The 22422-nt window shown below is 42.2% G+C and overlaps 1 protein-coding gene across 1 annotated transcript in view; it reads right to left on the minus strand.

Annotated features, from left to right (window-relative positions):
* LOC311222918 (arrestin domain-containing protein 3-like) overlaps positions 1 to 19549 on the minus strand; it is a gene marked incomplete at its 3' end in the record, with an annotated part of 53085 nt that extends 33536 nt beyond the window's left edge. Inside the window, exon 1 of the mRNA XM_084307584.1 lies at positions 19265 to 19549. Within this exon, the coding sequence (XP_084163710.1) occupies positions 19265 to 19505 (241 nt within the window). The 5' untranslated portion in view covers positions 19506 to 19549. The remainder of the gene's footprint in view (positions 1 to 19264) is intronic.
* Between the last annotated feature and the right edge of the window lie 2873 nt (positions 19550 to 22422).

Genomic DNA, 22422 nt, shown 5'->3' on the forward strand with positions numbered 1-22422 from the left:
AGTACCGGTTCCCGTTTAGAACCGGGGTCCGGGGGGCATCCCTAGTGACATGTCTTGTTTATTTTGGCTATAAGATGATGTGATGTCTTTAGAAAGCTAAGAAAATCCTTGTTTCAATAGTATATGAAACTCAAAATAATAACTTTATTTGTATAGCACTTTTTCATACATGCCCTTTGTTATTAATGTTTCACATTTTGTTTATCATTTTGGAAATAAATTCTATTTGAATAAATGATATTTTTGAAAGCTAACCTCAACTTTTAATTGCCAAATAATAACATACACTCTTACCAGGGGTCAAAAAAATGCCATTTACTGCTTTTTATATAGAAATAAAATGTATATTATGCATAATTGAGTTTGGAATTTTGGCCCGGCCCTCCAACATATTTTCAGTTGCTCATTCGGCCCCCCGGGAAAAATAATTGCCCACCCCTGTAATAGACAGTCTCCTGTATATGTATATACATATACATGTATATTTCTCTCCCACCCACCCCCCCCCTCCTAATGTATAGTCCCCTCCCCATCATATGTATATACTCTGTCAGGATCTAGGGGTAACAGTACTGTATATTTGAATACCGTTTATGTCACAAATGTATCAGTACTAAATACCTATATGTCCCTATGCCATAAATGTCATGTATGTTGTGTATGTCATAAATGTCTATATGAATTGAAAATGGGGGACCCTGAGGCCTGACAAAATTAATAGTTGGTTTCCGGTTGCCGACCGACCCTGCCGATTTAGGTGCGACCCAATATATTTTATGAATTTAAAAAAATATATATATAAAAAAAAGAAAATCCGATTTTTATTTATTTTTTTATAATAAAGTTTAAATAGAAATCTTAGTCAAACATTTAGTATTATGGATATTAAACATGCTGGCAGAGTACATGCATCCATGTTGTTGTGAACATTTTAATTAAATAAAGAAATTCCCTATCCATAGTCGCCGTGGGAAAGAATAAAAAAAAAATCCCTACCTACCCATGGCCAAACTGACAACCAACAGGAAACCAACAATATATTTTACTTTGCCTGATGGAAACAAGACAAACGTCTTTCTCAGGTCTGCATCCCCTTAACAATTGTGTGTATTGAGCCGTACTGTATTGTACCCATTCTGCAATCTGTTAAATAAAGTTCTCATTCATTCACTCACGAGATTTCTCAGAATAATTATTATTATAATTTTTTTGCGATCTGAAATCATATTGCATCACGCGAGCCTACCCTAGCCCAGGGGTTCCCAAACTTTTCAGGCCGGGGCCCAGAAAATAAGGCGTCAGAGAGCCGCGGCCCAATGCACATCGTCTGGCTTTTTTTTTTTTTGCCAGGCGACCGATTTTTTAAGCCAAATATCACTTCAATCCTATTAAGTTAGTTCAAGTTAGTTATTCATTTATATGTGCTATTTATGAGAGGGCTAACTTGTTGCAAAATAATAATGATAATAATAATAGCCTCATTAAAATACTATTGTTGCTTCGGTTGTTTACAGCGTTTTATGTGCATAATCTGTTATTTAGTTTGAAATGTTCGTTGAAATAAGTAGATTTTTCGTTTTTGTTTATTTATTAAGTTAACACTTTGACTGCCAGGGGGCGTCTTTAGACGTCTTTGCTGGCCATGCTAAAGTTGCCGGGGGACGCTGTACGTCGTCTTTATATCAATATTTCAAAAATCTGCGATCGGATTCATAATGTCCCTCCGCTGGCCTGAGACACAAGTGTGATCTCCTCTCAATCCTCTAGCGGTTCAAGACCGCCATCTGGTGGCCGATCGGCAGATCGAAACCGGATGTCAACCTTTAACCCGGTAGGACTCACTCCATATGGGGTCCGGGCACTCGCTAATGTTAGAGAGACTCCGTCTTCACTAGAGATGTTCCGATACCATTTTTTCCTTTCCGATCCGATTCCGATACCTAAGCTTTGGGTATCGGCCGATACCGATACTTATCCGATACCAGTGCATACATAAAAAAAAAAAAAAACGATATTATATAAATTTTTTATAAATATAATATTTTTTTTTTTTTTTTAACAAATACTGTTTTATATATACTGTTTTTTAGTCATAACTAGAAAGTAATGGTATTTATTCAACAACAGGTGATTGTATAGATTTGTATTAGTATCATTAATCAATGAGTATGGGGCTTCAGCACTGCAGATATACCCTACTCCAATGATCCACACGGACATTATACGTTGCTGCACTCGCTACCCACTGGCTCTGCAGATATACCCTACTCAGTCTGTCTACAAGGCTCCGTTCAGTAGCAGTCGGATCTGTTTTGATTTTTGCACAATAAATATTCAACATTCTCTTTTGAGACTCCGCCTCAGACTCTTATCATTTGGCACTAAAAGCTAAACATTGTCGCCGATATGGCTGTCCGCAACATGTCATTAAATGTGTACGCGACGTGCAATTGTGCAATGACAACGTTACCGTTAGCTAGCATGAGCTACCGGTATATGGGAAGACCATAGAAGACTGTAACGTTACTGGTGACATTGTGATTTAACTTGGAATACTCCTTTGCCAACTTGCTGTACTTTGCTTGCAGGTCTGCAGCCATTATTGCTGGATTATATGAATAGCCCCAACTTTAGCCAAGGTAATGTTAAAGCTAGCTTTCGGTTAGCCGTTCAATGCTAATAACACCAGCCACCAAGCGAACCCATGAGCTCGCCGTCAACACCGCTCTGTCGGGACGATGACATTTAAGAAAGTATCTGCTGTTAAAATGACAAATGGCATTGACACTTTAATCGATTAAGCACACGTTTGTTTTATAATGCTTACTCAACAGACCACAGTGTTGTTGATAAATTACGTCATATGGTATCGGAGCGCAGCATTAGAGGGTACTCGCCGATACCGATACCAGCATTTTAGCCAGTATCGGCGGCTTTTCCGATACCAGTATCGGTATCGGAACAACTCTAGTCTTCACATAGTGAACATCGATCGCTGCAAATAACTCGAAAAAACAACATGATTTGGACGTATATATTATTATACAACCTGGAAATGGACCGACTATTTCAACATCCCATAATGGAAAACTGTCTACCCCACGCTGATCGCCCAACGGCCCGCGGAGACTGGGGTGAGTTTTAGCGTGTAATATTACCGTGTTCGACACTAACTGCTATGATGAACATTTGACCCACATTAGATGATTGGTATAACACTGCCCACGGAATTATAAACGCCCCCTCGCCCATCCGGTCAACATCAGATGACGTGTAGTAACTTCTAGAAGTACGTCTAGTTGGAATTTTTTATATCGCGCTGATTGCCATCAAACTGTATTTCATCATCAATATAATGCATTTGGGGCTATATATCACGTTCTGGAGAAAGCTGCAGAAAGAGATGAAAACATACTTATACATTAGACCATACTTTACTATGAATATGTGAATGAAAAAGTTTAACGTTGCTACACAATGAACAATACATATAGGACTTTGAATGGGCCCTAATAATGGCAATGTAGCAATAGAATTTAAAAAGTTATAGCCCTGCAAAGAAGGGGACTTTCTCCATAGACAAATAGCGCTGGCAATCTATGGTATATCATTAATTTAACCTTAGGCAACCAAAGTGTTAATATAAAACCATATAGTCACATTTTAGAATACAATAGAAAAGAATTTTAGAATACAACTAGAGACACTGTCCTGGCCTGCTTCTAAGTTCAGTGGCCTGACAAAAAAAATTAAAATAACAAAATAAAAAATAAAAAAATAAAAAATAAAAAAAATGTTTGTGCGCGTGCGTGCGCGTATACTATTGATCATCTAGCGTTTATTTGAAAACTATTCATAAATAGGCTGACAAATATCAACGTTCTGGAATATTCCAGTAAAAGGCGATTATCACAGAATGGGCTGTTTTTCATCTGAAAACGAGGGCTTTTCAAAATGCTCTCAAACGGAAATGAAGCGATGAAAAACCAATCTGCCTTGACAACACTGACTGGAAAATGATTCTTTGATAAGCGACGGGCAGATTAGACACATAGCCATAATTTAAAACATAGATTAGGCGATATTAACGTGAACACTTTGGCGCCGATGGTGGCATTCAAGCACTAAGTCATGCGCCCCCTGGTGGCACTGAAAGTGTTAAGCATATCATGTGAATGAGTGAACGAACATCTCTACCCGAGGCGAAGTGAAGGAATGTCTGTGAAAACTAAGATGGCCGCTCAGCAATAACAGCACAGAGCAAGGCATGTCCGGTTGGATGCTGGTAAGACGCTGCCCTATAGTGGCCGGCGATAAACTCTTCAGTATTCAAAATGAATGCTTTTACTGGCGATCAAAGCATCAAAAAACGACCCCCCTTTCATGCATTCATGATGAAACATAATACCTATTATATACCTTTGATTTGGAAATAGTAGCCTGTCCAGGCGAGCAACGCAAACGCTTTTAGCAAAATTCACTTATCGCTCGATAACAGTTACCAGGAATTAGCCAGGATCACTCTGAAACTATACAATATTCACCACGGTATAACACACGAACGTATACATGAAAAAATTTATTCTTTTTCACATGTTGAACGAGGGATAGTTAATGTCAAATGAGCCATAGTATTGTCTCCATAGCTATAATATAGAATATAGATATAGCCCTGCAAACACTGCGATGCACAGTGAAAATCCCGATCTTTTACAGCGGTGGCAAGTACAAGGATAACTAAAACGGCGTGCGCTGAAAGTGTTAAGTAAAGGAATTGTGCAATAGGGGATATCTGCAGAGCCGCAAGCCCAATGTCTGGGCGGGGCTTCGGGGCTTGTACTCTGTTTGAGGCGGGACTTCGGGGCTTGTACTCTGTTTGACTGTGCATTCGGGCGTGTACTCTGTTTGACTGTGCAGTAGTCAGTTTGTGCTGTTTATTTTTACAAGCAGTGAGGACTCGACAGCATTTGCATTTCTTTCTGTGTTCCATGTTGCAGGTTAGGGTTAGGGTTAAGGTTAGGGTTAGGGTTAAAAATAAACAGCACAAACTGACTACTTCCGGGTTTTACAGGAAACAAAACAAGGTACAAGCCCCAACGCCCCGCCCACGCACAGACAAAAGGCGTGTTCGAGATTGATTTCAGCTCGCCTCGAAAGTAGACGAGAGTAGACGAGTGCAGCCGGGGGAGGAGTCAGAACGTCTGCCACTTCAGATTTGACGAGAGCCTCTCGCCTAGTCTCGCATGGCAGATACGCGTTCACGTTCGCACACACACATACACACCTGTCCAGCTCATTATAATGTGAGGGCCGCGTGCACAATTAGATTCGATTCAAATGTATTGTCATCACACTAGACTGTATTAATATACCATATTTATATACCATCTGTATCCACACACGCACACACACAACACACTGCTGAATAATTCTGTTTTGCATCAATATATTATATTTATGCCTTGCACTCTTCCGCTGGCATTAAGCTACACGCAGACGGGACCCGTACTGTAATGTACCCATTCTGCAATCGGTTAATAAAGTTTTCAATCAATCAATCAAACGTCTCATAACTTCCTCTTGTGGGTGTGGCTGGTGGTGACAACCAGGTGACAACTTTTCTGAGCCAATGGGCGCTTTGCTTAACGATAGCAAGTCGTTCCCCATCATTCTCGAAGTCAACTTCCTGTCTGTTGTTGCTACGCAACTGCAGCGTGGGGGGAAACTGTCCCGCCTGGTACATTGTGTACGCTTCATTTAGTGGAGAAACGGATTGTTAAAGCGGCAAATTAAAGACAATCAAGCGGAATTTTCTTCAGTCCTTCACAATGCCAAAGAGCTGCTGTGTTACGCGTTGTACTAATGACAAAAACAGAAATCCAAATCGCAAGTTTTATACCATCACAGAGGAAAAAGTGGCTGGCAGCTAACGTTAGCTATGTTAACCTAGACAAATAGCTACATGCTGAGCTAACGTTAATTATATCATATCGAACCGATAGGAGCTTATCTTATCTAATCTTACATGGATGTTTGATCGGGTAGTGGCACACGTGGTACCACCACGTAAGATTAGATAAGATAAGCTCCTATCGGTTAGATATGATGTAATTAACGTTAGCTTAGCATGTAGCTACCACAACACCAGAGGGAGTTAGCCGAACGTTAGCCACCAGCCACTTTTTCCTCTGTGATGCATCAGCTGGTATTATATAAAACTTGCGATTTTGGATTTCTGTGTTTGTTATTAGTACAAAACGTAACACAGCAGCTTCAATTTGGGTATTTGAGAGATGGCCATGTACAGTATGCAGGTGTTTTGTATGGACATGATGTCAAGTCAATCAGGGCGAGCTTCTTTGACTCATATCTCGCCTTAGAATCACCAGAAAGGCTTTCGAAATAGTGAAATGCCATGTTGGCCTCAATATTTTCAAAACAAATCATATGAAAATGTTATGAAATGAACAAAAATGTGATAAAACATGTAATAAAAACGGAGCTCAACGCATGCATTTGATGGTAGAAATCCGTTTGTTACCCTCATACCAAGATGGCGGCGGTCTCATGACGTCAGAGTGTCTTCGAGAATGGATTTGCGTGGAGCAGTCGCGTGATTTTTTTCCGTAGCCGCATTTCTCTGAGACACTCTCTGATTGACCGACGCCTGTTTCTACACTGGTTAAGCTTAGGCACTCTTTCGAAGTTGGTTAAGGTTAGAGTTTGTCTTAGAGCGTGACGGCAAGTTCTTTCGACGGTTAAGCTTAGGCACTCTTTCGAAGTTGGTTAAGGTTAGAGTTTGTCTTAGAGCATGGCGATAGAACGCCAGGTAGTTTGCAGGCTGTTTGACGTGGAAATGGGCAAAGACACAGCTCGTCACGCGATTGGGCAAGCGCGTCAGTGGCCAACCAGAGAGCGTCAGTCAGTGCCAATCAGAGAGCTTCTCCGAGAAATGCAGCTACGGAAAAAAATCACGCGGAGCAGTTGGGTGGCCTGAATGCCTTCTACAACAGAACTGCGTTTCCGCGTCTCTGATTGGCCAGGTCATTTCTGGTCATGTGACATGTACGCCCAATCATGGGACCGCAAGTTTCTACACTGGTTAAGCTTAGGCGCTCGTTCAAAGTTGGTTAAGGTTAGTTTGTCTTAGAGCATGGCGATAGAACGCCTGCCCTGATTCCGACGGTTAAGCTTAGGCACTCTTTCGAAGTTGGTTAAGGTTAGAGTTTGTTTTAGAGCATGGCAATAGAACGCCAGGTAGTTTGCAGGCTGTTAGACCCGGAAATAGGCGCAGAACTTGCTGTCCCACGATTGGCGCACATGTCACATGACCTGGCCAATCAGAGCGCAAAACTCGAACGCGGAAACGCAGTTCCGTCGTAGAAGGCATACACGCAGTCGGGTGAGAGGTACTGTGGAGCCTCGCTCTGAAGGCTGAGCGTGGCTCGATCCCGTGAGATTTCCGCGCCTCGGCTCGTGAGATTTCCAGAGCACGTCGAACAACATTAGGCGTGTTCGAGATGGATTTCGGCCGCACGCACACACAACACACTGCTGAATAATTCTGTTTTGCATCAATATGTATACTGTGTATATTGAGGCAAAACAGAATTATATAAAAACAGACGACGCATGTGTGTATGTGTGTGTGTGTCTGACAGCTTGAAGTTTATCATGATGATATGATGATAACGCATAACATAATAAAGTTTTAAATCAATCAATCAATCAAACGACTCATAACTCCCTGGCTGTCACGTGGCTGGTGACTGACAACTTTTCTGAGCAAATAGGCGCTTTGCGCGACCGTAGCAAGTCGCTTCCCAGCCGGGAGCAGCCGGCTGACGGCACAGGCACACTGCTAACGAATGAATTTTACGCGCGGCTCCCTCGTGGGATCGCGCGCCTGGTCAGGCACACTGGACCTACGACTTGAGCGCGCGGAAGCGCACCGAGGAAGGCACATTTACATTGGGACAGCGACAATGCGTGTGGCGCACGCCTCCCGCGCCGCCTCGAATAGGATTGAAGTGAAAAGATAGCTTGCCGCTCGCGAGGCGCGCTCCCGCTTGCGGCCAGTGTGCCTACTATCGTCCGTTAACATGGGAGCGGAAGTGAAGAGGCAGCCGCCCGTCCATCCGTCCGTGTTCATTCGTCAGCAGTGTGCCCGTGCCGTGAGAGGTACTGTGGAGCCTCGCTCTGAAGGCTGTGCGTGGCTCGCTCCCGCGAGAGTTCCGCGCCTCGTCTCGTCAGATTTTCAGAGCAAGTCGGACAACATTCTAACCGTCATGCAACGCGCTTGGCGAGGCCGTAGTAAAACCTGCGCAGATCTGCGTCCGCCTATCCCATCTCGAACACGCCTATTCTAACCGCCATGCAACGCGCTTGGCGAGGCCGTAGTAAAAACTGCGCAGATCCACGTCTGCCTCGCCAATAGACCACTACACTTCCGCGTTACATTGAAATCAGGGAGGAGATTGCGGGGGGAGCATATGAATGAATGTGGACGAGAGCCGTGATGTAAGTGGTTGCCGATACGGCTGTGGGGGTGCTAGAGACATGATCGAATAGACGTTTATGCGCCTCACTCTCCTGAACATGGTGTGACCCATTCCTAATCGATCAGAACTAAATCGGCAGAGAAAAAGCCCATTTTAAAGCACCTATTCCGCATGGACATGCGCAGATTGCCCATGGAGTCTGGACGACGCGAGATGACGCACGAATGAATGTGGACTGTTCCATCAGAGGGCGGAGCTTCTGTGGTAATATGAGTGGCTACAGACCGCTGCACTTAAATATAAACATTAGTCTACCTGGAGACCAGTGGAGGCTGCTGACAAAATTTTTAGGTGAAGCACAAATTATTATATATTAAATTATATTTTTAAAACATCCCCCACTGTGTGTCAGTGGTCACAGATGAAAACATATTAACATTAGGTGACAGCGGACCTGACCAGATGAAAACATATTAGGTGACAGCGCACCTGACCAGATGAAATCATAATTAGGTGACAGCGCACCTGACCAGATCAAAACATATTAGGTGACAGCGCACCTGACCAGATCAAAACATATTAGGTGAAGGTGACAAGGAAGCCACAGACTCATACCCCCCCCCCGACACTCAACTAACCGCCTCGGACAGTCCTTCATACCAGTGGCCATCAGGCTCCACAACAGTGGGCAGTAGGGCTGACCTTCGAATTTTTTTTTGGCAATCGAAGCTTCGGGGCTGAGCTTCGATTTTAATTCAAAGCTTCGAATTAAAAAAAAAATTAATTAATTCTTTTTTTTTTATCTTTTGTTGTGGGACTTGTACAGCACTTTGGTAAACTTTGTTGTTTTTAAATGTGCTCTATAAATAAAGTGGATTGGATTAATGAATTAAGTAGCCCCTTTCATGACTGTGACACAGCCAACACGGCTGTGATTTAATTCAAGGTGGATCGCTGTTGTCGTTTGAACAACTTCAGATTTCATGGGAACTACCAATCCCCCAAATCAAGAATGTTTAAGATCAGTCTTAAACATTCAGTCAGTCTACAAGGTCCGGCAATGTAGACCTTGTAGACTCCACTACAGACCAATTATCAGTGAATGTTCATGCATTTTTAAGAAGGGCTACTTCCACAAAAAAACAAAGAACTCACCAAAACATCTCAGTAGCACCTTATCTAAATGTTCTATTTCATATATGGAGATTCATATTTATTTATGTATTGCATGCATTTCTACATTTTATTTCCTATTTTGTTTATTCATCCCAGTATCTTTCTTTCTTATGTGTGGAATTCTACAAGGCATTTACATTCACATTTACATTTAGTCATTTAGCTGACGCTTTTATCCAAAGCGACTTATAGGTTCTGTACGACAGAGTTGTATCCCTATCAGCTGAGTAACAATATTCATCAAAGTGTTGCGTGTTACAGTGTAGGTTAGTTTATTAGGACAAGTGCATGACAGTAAGGTTAGTTAGGGTTAGATTTATTTTATTTTATTTCAGATAATGGTTGAAGAAGTGCGTCTTTAGTCGACGGCGAAAGATTGGACGGGATTCGGCTGTCCTAACTGGGGTGGGTAGTTCATTCCACCATTGTGGGGCAAGGACTGAGAATAGGCGTGTAGGTGGTGTATATGTGTTTGAGGATGATATCCTCATCCTCCTCCTGTGGGGCGGCATGGCTCAGGGGTAGAGCGGGTCGTCCAATGATCGAAGGGTTGGTGGTTTGAATCCCGCTCAAAGCCCATGTCCATCCCACTGCCGTTGTGTCCTTGGGCAAGACACTTAACCTACTTGCCTCGTATGAATGTGTATGCATGTGAATGAATGTTGGTGGTGGTCGGAGGGGCCGTAGGCGTTGATCATTCGCCACGCTTCCGTGAGTCTGCCTCAGGGCAGCTCTGGCTGCAATTGTAGCTTACCACCACCGGTATGACTGTGTATGAACGAATAATGGACTCTGTGAAGCGCTCTGGGTCTCATGAAGAGCGCTATATAAATCCAAGTCATTATTATTATTATTATTATTAAACAGGCAATAGTGATGATATAATTTGGGCAGTGCTGAGCTGGGTTACTTTCCTCCAGTGTATTTGTCCCCCGGCCACACCCAATGGCCCCATGCACACACACACACTGAAGTAAAAAAAAAAAAAAAAAATAAAAAGTTGTTCAGTTTTTTTTTTTTTTTTTTACTTCGATTTCTTTTTAAATGTTCGAAGCTTGTGCCATCGAACGAAGCTTCGAAGCTTCGAAGTATTTAAGACAGCCCTAGTGGGCAGGGACTGCTGCCAGACATCAACCTAGAACTAATAGGAACCCAAGTAGGACAATAACACTACCTTATGCATACTGCACCTTATGTGGATACTGTGATACTGTGAATAATGAATTGTGTATATTTCAGTTAGTTAGATAGTAAATTATAACACTACCTTATGCATACTGCACCTTATGTGACACTTTGAAAATATATTTCAGTTAGTTAGATAGTAAATTATATTGACCTATTTGTTTACACTGCTTGTGTTGTTTTCACTACCTGTACCCCCCCCCCCCCTTCCCCCATGCTGCTATGATGCCTGAATTTCCCCAAGGGGATCAATAAAGGAATATCTTATCTTAAAAGGAAAGATGAAATTACCTACCTGGGTTCCATCCTATAGAGGCAAATCTTTCCTGTGACAAAATGGGATCCAATGTAATAAAACTAAGTCAACCAACGAACTAGATTCCTGTACCGGATCTCCTCTCTGGTAAACAAGAATACCTTGAAGACTCTAACAGGAGCACTCATTCAAGGGTACTACGACTATGCTTGCACCTCATGGTACCAAAGCACCTCAAAGGCACTAAAAACAAGATTACAAACATCACAAAACAAACTGGTCAGACTACTGCTTGACCTTACTCCTAAAACCCACCTCACCCCTGCCCACTTTGACAACCTAGGATGGCTTAGAGTAGACAACAGAGTACAGCAACTTGCAATGGGCCTGGTCTACAAGATACACTACACCACTAAGATACCCATGTGCATGTCGAAATACTTCCCAAAGGTCAGTGAATACCATGACCACAACACCAGAGGGAGTTCCACAAATCATGTTCAACCCAGATAAAATAATTTTAAAAGTAAAAAAAAATATATATATATATATATAACTTTTTTTTTAATAAAAGAAAAATCGTCATAACTTAGAAATGAGATTGCATAGGTCTATGAATCGATATCGCGATTCTGTTTCGATTAATTGCCCAGCCCTACAGTGTGTACAGTAAGTTAGCTTGGTGATAATCATTGTGATGTAGGCTAAGGTGGCTAGCTACTGTTAGCATACAAGCTTTTACAAACACTGTAGCCTACTTACTTTTTCATCCACAACTTTTTTCTGATCCAGATGCATAAGTACACTTCTTCATGTTGATCAGTTGCTGGTATATACTTCGGTCCTAATCAGGGCTGTACACTGCGAGCATCTCGTCGCAAATTGCCCCCTAATCTGGCCGGTGCGAGTGGAAAATATCATCTGGGGGCAAGCTTGCGAGTAGTGATTGCAACCCTTCATTCGCATTTTACTCCTAAATTAATCCATACAAATTGGATAAAACATTAGCCTACAACCAGGGCATAATGTTGCGGTTGTAATTTCATTAGACAGACCAGCGCGGACCTTTAATACCATGCAATTTGATTGACACGAGCAATGGGCTAACGTTAGCTGCTATCCACGGTACCCATTAGGATTATGCTAAGCTAACTAGCGTTAGCTGCTGCTAACCCTGGACACCAGTCAAAGCGGACTCCACAACACTAGTTCCATTCGGGAGGAAAGGGGGTGAGTTATATTGACAACGCTTGACAACAGAAGTTTAAACATAACTTCATATTTATTGGTTATTCGTTTCTGTTACTGTATATCATCCTTCCACTTTCCATCTCCGTCTGTTAAACGCTTCCTGTTTACATTCGAGTGTGACGTCATCACCTACGGCAGCTTAGACGATCAAAACGCGAAACTAGAACAAAACCCGGGGGGGGGCTGGCTCTCTCATTCGTTCTCGCCCCCTCTCTCTCTCTCTCTCTCTCTCTCTCTCTCGCTCTGATTGATTGAAAACTTTATTAACAGATTGCAGAATGGGTACAATACAGTACAGCTCTCTCTACATTCAATGATTTAAAGTAGCCAAACGTTACAGACAGTATAAATACTAACTGGATAGTTGATGATAAACATTTAATTTCATTATCTGAAATATTCTAAAATCATTAAGTCTGCTATAAGCCATTATCCCTTTGTGTGTGTGATTATTATTTTCTCACAGTAGTGTGTGTGTGTATATATATATATATATATATATATATATATATATATATATATATATATATATGTGTGTGTGCGTGTGTTTGGCTAAAGTGGATAGAAAACACAGTACTGTGCAAAAAAAAGGCACCCAAAAGTTTTTATATAAATGGTCTTAGATGTAAATACATTTTTTATTAGTGTGTCAGTAGACTACTCTTAGTACATTCATTAAATTATTTTTTAAAGCATCTTCATGGTTTAATAATGCAAACATATGTTGCAGGGACTTATTATAATCATCATATTGGCGTGACTGTATGCATCAAAGGGTTAAATCAAGCATTTTTAAGTGCTTTAGAGGAAATGTCAAAATATTGCGATGTATATCGTGTATCGTGATATGGCCAAAAAATATCGCGATATCATTTAGAGGCCATATCGCCCAGCCCTACTATAATGGTAAAATAGTTATTTAAAAAATTGCCCCTAAAAAATATTCTTTGCCCCTAAATTTCTCATTTAGGGGCAAGTGTGCCCCTAGTGAAAAAGCTTAGCGTACAGCCCTGCTAATGTTGGCGCAAAGTTTAATTTAGCCTGTGTTGTTATAGCTGTACACAGTTTACTAAACTACTAGCTTGCTATGTTTCACAGAGTCAAAACGGGTCCAGCTGCAGGTTCGGAGATTAGGTTTAGCTCGGGCCAATCTCAAGTTTCTCAAGTTTCTTTATTAGTTGTCATACAGAAGTACAGAATAATTTTATACAAAATGCTTCTTTCTGTTACATTTTGTATAAAAGTATTCTGTACTTCTGTATGACAACTAATAAAGAAACTTGAGAAACTTGAGATTGGCCCGAGCTAAACCTATCCTCCGAACCTGCAGCTGGACCCGTTTTGACTGTGCGATGCAGCAATCTCTGATTGGATTTGCAAGGCTGCCAATCATTCAACCTCCGTGTATTATTGGATTGTCAAGGCTGTCAATCATTCAATCCCCCATTCAATGGCAAGAGTTTAACTGCACAGACCGTGCTTAGATGACATTAATAGCCTATTTTGATTCGCTGTTATTTATTATTTATTTAACCCTAGTCAACCTGTGCAGATATTCTGCAGGCCTGCTCAGAGCGGTCAATTTTGGCCATTTTTGAAGAAAAAATATTCACTGGCATTTTTTTTTCAGAGGAAAACATAATAATAATTTATAATAAAAAAAATAATAATAATTAAAAAAATATATATATATATATATATAATTATATATATATTAGAGCTGGGCATAGATTAAAATTTTAATCTAGATTAATCTACCTGCAATCCTGGAATTGATCTAGATTAATCTAGATTAAAATGGCTCAAAAAAAAAAAAAATCTGCCAAATGCATTCAAAATGTGTGTTCTACCCAAATAATGACCAGAGGAGGAGATGTATCCTCTCCTCTTCATCTGAGGAGTCACTAGCTGTTCTATCTCCTTGTTCAACAGCATGAACATGTCTCTTCTTTTTGTAATTTCCAGTGTTTCTTTTAAAACCAGATTTATCGTAATTTTCTGTGCCCTTCCTTTGATGCCATTAACATTGTTACACTGATATTGACAGCTCTCTCCAGTGTCAAATCACACTCTGTCAGTAGTTTCTTCTGTGCACCTTCATTTCTTAATCCACACACAAACCTGTCTCTCAATGTGTCTTTTAGTGAATCTCTGAATTCACAATGCTGCTGACTGGTTGCTCACACACAGACTGCTGCAGAAGCAGGTTTCTCAACAAATTCAGTGCAAGCTCAGTGTAACAGTTCCATGAATGAAGAGAACACTGAACAGCTACTACAGTCTCAGGTCCACATCCAAGAGAACACTGAACAGATACTACAGTCTCAGGTCCACCTCCAAGAGAACACTGAACAGCTACTACAGTCTCAGGTCCACCTCCAAGAGAACACTGAACAGCTACTACAGTCTCAGGTCCACCTCCAAGAGAACACTGAACAGCTACTACAGTCTCAGGTCCACCTCCAAGAGAACACTGAACAGCTACTACAGTCTCAGGTCCACATCCAAGAGAACACTGAACAGCTACTACAGTCTCAGGTCCAACAGAACACTGAACAGCTACAGTCTCAGGTCCACATCCAAGAGAACACTGAACAGCTACTACAGTCTCAGGTCCACCTCCAAGAGAACACTGAACAGCTACTACAGTCTCAGGTCCAACAGGACACTGAACAGCTACTACAGTCTCAGGTCCAACAGGACACTGAACAGCTACTACAGTCTCAGGTCCAACAGAACACTGAACAGCTACTACAGTCTCAGGTCCAACAGGACACTGAACAGCTACTACAGTCTCAGGTCCAACAGAACACTGAACAGCTACTACAGTCTCAGGTCCAACAGGACACTGAACAGCTACTACAGTCTCAGGTCCACCTCCAAGAGAACACTGAACAGCTACTACAGTCTCAGGTCCACATCCAAGAGAACACTGAACAGCTACTACAGTCTCAGGTCCAACAGAACACTGAACAGCTACTACAGTCTCAGGTCCAACAGAACACTGAACAGCTACTACAGTCTCAGGTCCACATCCAAGAGAACACTGAACAGCTACTACAGTCTCAGGTCCAACAGAACACTGAACAGCTACTACAGTCTCAGGTCCAACAGAACACTGAACAGCTACTACAGTCTCAGGTCCACATCCAAGAGAACACTGAACAGCTACCAGTCTCAGGTCCACCTCCAAGAGAACACTGAACAGCTACTACAGTCTCAGGTCCAACAGAACACTGAACAGCTACTACAGTCTCAGGTCCACCTCCAAGAGAACACTGAACTACTACAGTCTCAGGTCCACATCCAAGAGAACACTGAACAGCTACTACAGTCGGAGTACAGCTCAATACACACAATTGTTAAGGAGATGCAGACCAGAGAAAGACGTTTGTCTTGTTTACATCAGGCATCACCCATTTTCATTTCATATTGCTCTACATTGTCATCAAACGGTCCAATATTTCCAATAACCCAAGCCATTTCTGTTGTAAACACTCACGATAGTCCAGTCGATCCTTCCTTTAGTGTGTAAAGTGGATTTCCTCCTCTTGTAGATGTTTTCAAGTGCCGCCTGATTAACGTGAGCTAACATGCTAACATCAGGGTATCCCATTTTCATTTCATATTGCTCTACATTGTCATCAAACGGTCCAATATTTCCAATAACCCAAGCCATTTCTGTTGTAAACACTCACGATAGTCCAGTCGATCCTTCCTTTAGTGTGTAAAGTGGATTTCCTCCTCTTGTAGATGTTTTCAAGTGCCGCTCGGTTAACGTGAGCTAACATGCTAACTCGCTAAGCTAACGTTAATATTGTAAACAAAGCTCTCAGCGGACTTCTTCTTTCTTGCATTGCGCAGATTTAGACGTCCTCATCGCCGAATTGTGTTATATCCTGAGGTCTTCTTAACCTCACCTGTATAACAATGATTACCGGACCACTAAAGTTACTTTAGTTTAACACATTATTCTGACTACAGCTCCGGTACATATGTGCAATCACTTCCGGGCACCACAGCTGTGAACTACGGCAAGTATTTAAGGACAATACAGACCCAATGTTGAGAAAAAGATTAACGGCGTCAATTATATTATCGCGCGATACTAGTCTCGCGTTAACGCAGCACGTTAACGCCGTTAACGGCCCAGCTCTAATATATATATATATATATATATATATATATAGGTATATGTAAATAAATAATAATTATGAATTATGAGTGAATTTGTGTTTCACGTGTTGTCATAGAGAAACCTCCACTCAGTGGCGTAACTCTCTCTCAATGTGTGCCAGGGACAGATTTGGGGGCGTGGCGAGTGACGTCGATGGGGGGGGGGGGGTTAGGGGGCGCACCCCCCCCCCCCCCCCCCCTCTGCGTCTCTACATTTCGTAGCCGCATTTCTGCAGACCCCTCTCTGATTGGTTGAACTCTATTTCTGCAGATTTGTAAACTTCTCCGCTGAACGCTCCCTCGCCACCTCCGCCTTCTCTCTCTCTCTCTCTCTCTCTCTCGGTGGCGTCTCTACATTTCGTAGCCGCATTTCTGCAGACCCCTCTCTGATTGGTTGAGCGAAGCCCCTCTGATTGGTTGAGCGTGCGCATGCGCATGAGCCGCGACAAGCTCCTCCAGAAACTCCGGAGGAAACTCCGTTAAGCTCCAGAGAGAGAGGCTGAAAACCCACAGTTCTTGCCCGACGGATGGGAGCGAATCCCGGATCCGAGGTTTCTGATGACTACCCCCAAAACACGGAGGTCGCGAACGCAATTTATACGCATGGAAGTATTGATTACGCCATAACGAATCATTAAAAAAATATACCGTTAACTGGAATATGTTGTGTGTGCCTTTCTGAATATGATTTGGGAGGGTTATATTAGAAGAAAGACAGTGTAAACAATATAACGTTATGTGAATAAACCGCGAAATAATAACTAATTCCTTGGTCAATAGAAGTCTCTGTGATACTTTCTGAATATGATTTGGGAGGGTTATAATAGAAGAAAGACAGTGTAAACAATATAACGTTATGTGAATAAACCGCGAAATAATAACTAATTCCTTGGTCAATAGAAGTCTCTGTGATACTTTCTGAATATGATTTGGGAGGGTTATAATAGAAGAAAGACAGTGTAAACAATATGTTTGACGTATTTTAACACACACCTAGGCTGACGACCCGAGCTATTATTATGCAAAGACAAGTACTTTAGCGAGTGGGTACTTGGCCCATGCAGGGCAAGAATGCGACCCCCATCTACTGCTCTTTGCATAATAATAGGACAGGTAGTCAGACTCAGCTCTTTGGACGGTAAAACGTGGGGGGGACACTTTCCGATGTCCCCGCCGTCAGGTACGCCCCTGCCTCCACTGCTGGAGACTCAATGAGGTAATTGTAGATGTCGCCATAAGACGCGTCTGGCCATTTAGTGGGATAATGTTTTAATTATCCTGTTCGGCTGAAAGGACACTGGCCACCGACGCTCGCCCCTCTGATGGAACAGTCCACATTCATTCGTGCGTCATCTCGTGTCGTCCAGACTCCATGGGCAATCTGCGCATGTCCATGCGGAATAGGTGCTTTAAAATGGGCTTTTTCTCTGCCGATTTAGTTCTGATCGATTAGGAATGGGTCACGCCGTGTTCAGGAGAGTGAGGCACATAAACGTCTATTCGATTATGTCTCTAGCACCCCCACAGCCGTATCGGCAACCACTTACATCACGGCTCTCGTCCACATTCATTCATATGATCCCCCCGCAATCTCCTCCCTGATTTCAGAATCCCGGAAGTGTTGCGGTGGTCTATCTCGAACACGCCCAGTGGTGCAGTGCTGGTATAACTCGGTATAACGGCGTTATACCTCAGTCACTGAGGCTGAAGTACGCGCAATCGCTTTTTACATGGCATTATCCAACCGGACTCCCGGAGAAGCATGCAGCTGCAGAGCCGCAGAGCCAGCGGCGCTCTCTGGGCCGCGCGCTGACGGCCGCGCTGTGAGGCAATAGTATCCAGCTGCAGGACGAGAGCAGCCAAAAAAAACTGTGCATGCGCGCGCACGCGCGTGGAGCGTTTGACCTACTGTCAATTTGCCACTGCACCACTGAACACGCCTAAACAGAGTACAAGCCCCGAAGAACCGCCTCAAACAGAGTACAAGCCCCGACGCCCCGCCCAGACGTTGGGCTTGCGGCTCTGCAGATATACCCTACTCGAATTGTGGACTTCCTCCACCCGAATCTGTTGTTGAAAATGTTGTCAGACTCAGGAACATATTTTAGGGAACCGGTTCTAAGGTAGAAAAACTGAAAAAGGTCAGGGTTATGATCAAGTCGCCATGCTTTTCCTGTTTGAAAAACGGAGATAAACAAGTAACAGACCACCCATAGTCAACACCCAGGGTCGAGTTTGAGACCAATCGGGTGCATGAAAGGCACACGTAGCCAATGTTGACAGAGTTGGGTGTCAGTTATCAATACGGTCAATACCGATTATTAACAAGTATAGGCTATTAACATCATATCATGGTGCTTGGTGTTATTGCAACACGCGCAATTGTAGTTCCTGGCGTAGCTGGTAGTAGAATGTACCGTACGTGCGATAACATAATTATGTTTCAAGGGCTCCGCACGCGCCACGTCAAAACAAAACTTGTGTGATTGATTGATTGATTGATTGATTGATTGATTGATAATTGTATTAACAGATTGCAGAATGGGTACAATGCAGTATAGCTCAATACACACAATTGTTAAGGGGATGCAGACCAGAGAAAGACTTTCGTCTTGTTTACATCAGGGTCCCTCATTTTCAATTAATCATAAGTGTAGTAGCACTGGTGTAATCATAAACAGTTTGGAACATTGAAATAAACTGCCGAATGACCACTCACCTTGTTTAATAAAAAAGTGTGTGATGCTGAAGTATTTGTCCTTGGAATGATACGAAGTCGTGGTTCTCCCATGACGCTCGCTCCATTGGGCTAGAGATTTACCTTTGAACTTCACTGAGAGAGTATTTATCTTGAAATCTCCGGACAGTTCCAACGTAATATCACCTACAACGTAGTCACCACTAGTGAACGTGCAATCTACATTGACCGGTTTACAATTCAATACGATATTATCCGTCATAATGCAGATCTAACGCACTGTTAAAGTTTGCAAAGCACGCTCAACTTGTGTAGAACGGACCACAGAGGCAACGCCTGAGCTCGCGGGGTTATTTTGAGTCGTGACTCGTTTGTGTCTAGATCCCAGAGAGCCCATCCCATAGTAGAAGGACGTTTGTACTTGTATGTTTCTAATTATTGGGCGACGGGAGTGGTCAAATATTGTAAGGGATTTTTGGTAAACAAATATGATGCGTTTTCGACTTTGCAGCTAAAAGCGAAAACGACCTTCCAGGACTGTGGGATCATCATCTAGATATGAAAGTTTTGCGACTTCCGCGTTGGTTTGTCAGGGGCTGAATCATAGATATCTATATCTATGGGCTGAACCACGAACGTGAGTGATTGATTGATTGATTGATTGATTGATTGATTGATTGATTGATTGATTGATAATTGTATTAACAGATTGCAGAATGGGTACAATGCAGTATAGCTCAATACACACAATTGTTAAGGGGATGCAGACCAGAGAAAGACTTTCGTCTTGTTTACATCAGGGTCCCCCATTTTCAATTCATCAGGACATATGACATACATGACATACAGATAGACAGTAGCCTACTGCTACATCTATACATTTATGACATACCAGATTTGCAAATACAGTAGTGTTTGTGATACAAAAATAGTCCAGAAAAGGGAGTATATACATTTGACGTAAAAACTGTACATTGGAGGAGGTTGGGTGGGGGGGGGGGGGGGTGGGGTTGGGTAGGAGGGGTTGGGGGGGGGGGACACTGTACAACTGTACAAGCAAGACTGTACATTGGAATATTGACAACCATACGGTAATTTACTGTACATTGGAGGGGGGGGGGGGGACACTGTACAAACAAGTGAGGTTATGTAAACCTTCCAGATTTTATTTTCTCAAACTTTCTGCCACAAACAGGATTCCTTGACCATATTAATGTAATCGACTATTCGTGTAGTAGAGTTTGGCTTGCTGAAGGAAAACAAGCTTGTTGACAATTTCTGTAAATCATAGGCTCTCTTTTACAGTATGCAGTTAAATACAATTAAACTCCAATGTAGGCCTACTTGTACTGGGAGCATGTCTATGTTCCCCGGGTCCTATGTTCCCCGGGTCCTATGTTCCCAGATTGATTGATTGATTGATTGAACATTTTAGACCACTTTAGACTCAGCCCTCAAGAGCTCAGTCAATTCAAGAGTTCAGAGACTGAGAGAACATACTGTATCTCTTTCTATTTTTAGTGGTGGGGTCTCTATAATTATATGGGTGTGGGGCAGCCAGTATGTTTATATTTGGTTCATGAATTGGCAGGTGTAAAGAGTAGTTCTACTGACATATATTTGAATTTGAACTGGTTTGGAATACAAATGCAAGCACACAAATAAGGCAAAGCGCCTAAGGAAGTTCCAAGTCAGTCAGAAGATCCTTAAGAACTTCTACTCATGTACAATAGAGAGCATCTTGACCGGCAACATCACCTCCTGGTTTGGGAATAGCACTGCACAAGACCGAAGCAGACTACAAAGAGTGACACGTTCAGCCGAACGCACAATTGGAGGGGGGCTCCCCGCCCTCCAGAACATTTACAACAAGCGTTGCAAGGGCAAGGCTAAGAGAATCATTAAAGACTCCAGTCACCCGAACAACTGCCTCTTTGAACTGCTGCGGTCAGGCAAGCGATACCGGAGTCTCAAGGCGAGCACAGAAAGACTCAGAAGAAGCTTCTATCCCCAGGCCATCAGGCTGCTAAACGAACAATGAACACTACACAACAACAACCACCAAACGCACATAGCACACACATCCACACGCACACACTCACTTTAAACAAACACACTGTAGCACCCACTCCACACACTTTATAGCACACACCCACTTTAAACAAACACACTGTAGCACCCACTCCCCACACTTTATATTTATTGATGAAGGATTGCACTACAACTCGTACACCTTACTGTAAATTGTACCTAAATTGTACCTCATCCCATTTCTGCTTTGCACTATATAGGACTGTACATTAGTACACTGCATAGTATTGTATATTATATGGTAACTCAGAACATTGTACATATGTCTATACCGAACACTGTGACCTCATTTTCTTCTTCTAAATTACATGCTATACTATGTTATTTGATACTATCTTGTCTAGCACAGTCTCTGGAGCGTAACAGTAAGAAGCATTTTGTATGAAAGTATTCTGTACTTCTGTATGACAACTATTAAAGAAACTTGAAACTTGAAACTTGAACTTTATTATAATTGTTTTAATTACATGTAGGCCTATGTGTATTATATCTAAAAACTACACTTCATATTTGTATCCATGATATAGCATTTTCAAAGACAACAAACAGATTTGCTATTAGCTAAAAACAAAAACATACATTAAAGGAAAACTCCAACATTTTGGGAAATTAGCTTATTTAACATCTTCCCTGGAGTTAGACAAGAAGATACATACCTTTTTTGTCTCTGTGCGTGCATTTAGCTTAGGGAACAGTCGCTCCGTTAGCATAGCTTAGCTTCATCACTGGAAGTGAGGCAGGACAGTAGCGTGACGTTCCCTACAGGTTTGTTGATATTCTCATTCCTTCAAAGGATCCGAACCGATTGAAGTTTATGGATACCATGACTTAAAATCCTCTTACCTTGACTATTAAAAGCCTCCCCAATTTAGAAAACAGTAATCCAATGGCTGGTATTGATAATATACTACTAAATACTGGACGCTCGGAGCTAACCGGAGCTAACGCAGAACAGGAGGATGGTAAAGCAAATATAATGACTTCCTTTCTGGGGTTTTCAAAATAAAAGTGCGATGTTTATAGCAGCGGAAAATGTTTATTTTGTACATTATCTAACGTTAACACGAACCTAAACTAACTTTAGGTTA

The sequence above is a fragment of the Notolepis coatsorum genome (assembly GCF_963971535.1).
Source record: "Notolepis coatsorum genome assembly, chromosome: 1".
NCBI lineage: Eukaryota > Metazoa > Chordata > Actinopteri > Aulopiformes > Paralepididae > Notolepis > Notolepis coatsorum.